Source organism: Onychostruthus taczanowskii, unplaced genomic scaffold (assembly GCF_017590055.1).
Source record: "Onychostruthus taczanowskii isolate IOZ18803 unplaced genomic scaffold, ASM1759005v1 scaffold3093, whole genome shotgun sequence".
In the NCBI taxonomy this organism is placed as follows: Eukaryota; Metazoa; Chordata; class Aves; order Passeriformes; family Passeridae; genus Onychostruthus; species Onychostruthus taczanowskii.
In genome coordinates, this window is record NW_024500454.1 from 1 (window position 1) to 1,038 (window position 1,038).

The 1,038-nt window shown below is 59.3% G+C and overlaps 1 protein-coding gene across 1 annotated transcript; it reads right to left on the reverse strand.

Annotated features, from left to right (window-relative positions):
* Positions 1 to 8: 8 nt before the first annotated feature.
* LOC121338583 (protocadherin gamma-A7-like) lies at positions 9 to 1,034 on the reverse strand (the record flags this gene model as incomplete). Its single annotated transcript, XM_041409705.1, has 1 exon — positions 9 to 1,034. A coding segment is annotated over one exon (1,026 nt), but the record flags the coding sequence as incomplete, so codon positions are not given.
* Between the last annotated feature and the right edge of the window lie 4 nt (positions 1,035 to 1,038).

Below are 1,038 nucleotides of genomic sequence, written 5' to 3' on the forward strand. Positions count from 1 at the left end.
GTCACCACACGGTAGTAGTCCTCAAAAGATTTCTCCAGTCTAAACGGGATACCCTCGTCGAGCGAGCAGCGCACCTCGCCGTTAGCCCCCGAGTCCCGGTCCTGCACATGCAAAAGGGCCACGACTGTTCCCGACGGCGCATCTTCTGAAATTTCGCTCAGTGCCGACCGCATCGAAATATCTGGCACATTGTCGTTAACATCTGTCACACAGACCACGACTTTTGTCGTGTCAAAAAGAGCTCCCCCATCGTGTGCCTGCACCTCTAGTTCATAGGAAGCACCATCCTCAAAGTCCAGGCCCTGTAACAGGGTGATCGCTCCCGTGTTGTCGTCCAGCTGGAATGTCTGGGAGGCTTTCTCTGTGATTTTCTGAATCGAATATTTCACCTGTCCATACAACCCCTCGTCGGCGTCCGTGGCCGTGACAGTGACGAGGACAGAGCCCACGGGCACGTCCTCGGGCACACGCACCGTGTACTCGGCCTGGCTGAACACGGGCGCGTTGTCGTTCGCGTCCAGCACCGTCACGCGGATCCGAGCCGTGCCCGTCCGTGCCGGATCGCCGCCGTCGCTCGCCCTCAGCACCAGCTCGTGAAACGCCGCCTCCTCCCGGTCCAGCGCCTTGGCCAGCACCAGCTCGGGACGCTGATCGCCGCCGGGGCCCGTCTGCACGGCCAGCGAGAAGTGCTCGTCGCCGCTCAGCTCGTAGCTCTGCAGAGAATTCCGGCCCGAGTCCGGGTCATGAGCCTCGGAGAGGGGAAATCTCGAGCCTGGCGCTGTCATCTCGCTCATTCTCAGTTCTTTTTCTGCCTGTCGAAAGCTGGGCGCGTTGTCATTAATGTCCGTGATTTCCACTTGGATCCCGTAAACCTGCATCTGTCCCTCCACTATCAGCGCACATCGCAGCACGCAGTGCTGCACTTCCTCGCAGAGCTGCTCTCTGTCGATCCTCGCCGCTGTCACTAAATGTCCCGTCTTCTCGTGCAGAGCGAAATGCTCCATACTACCTTCAGAAACAATGCGGACGCCTCGATCT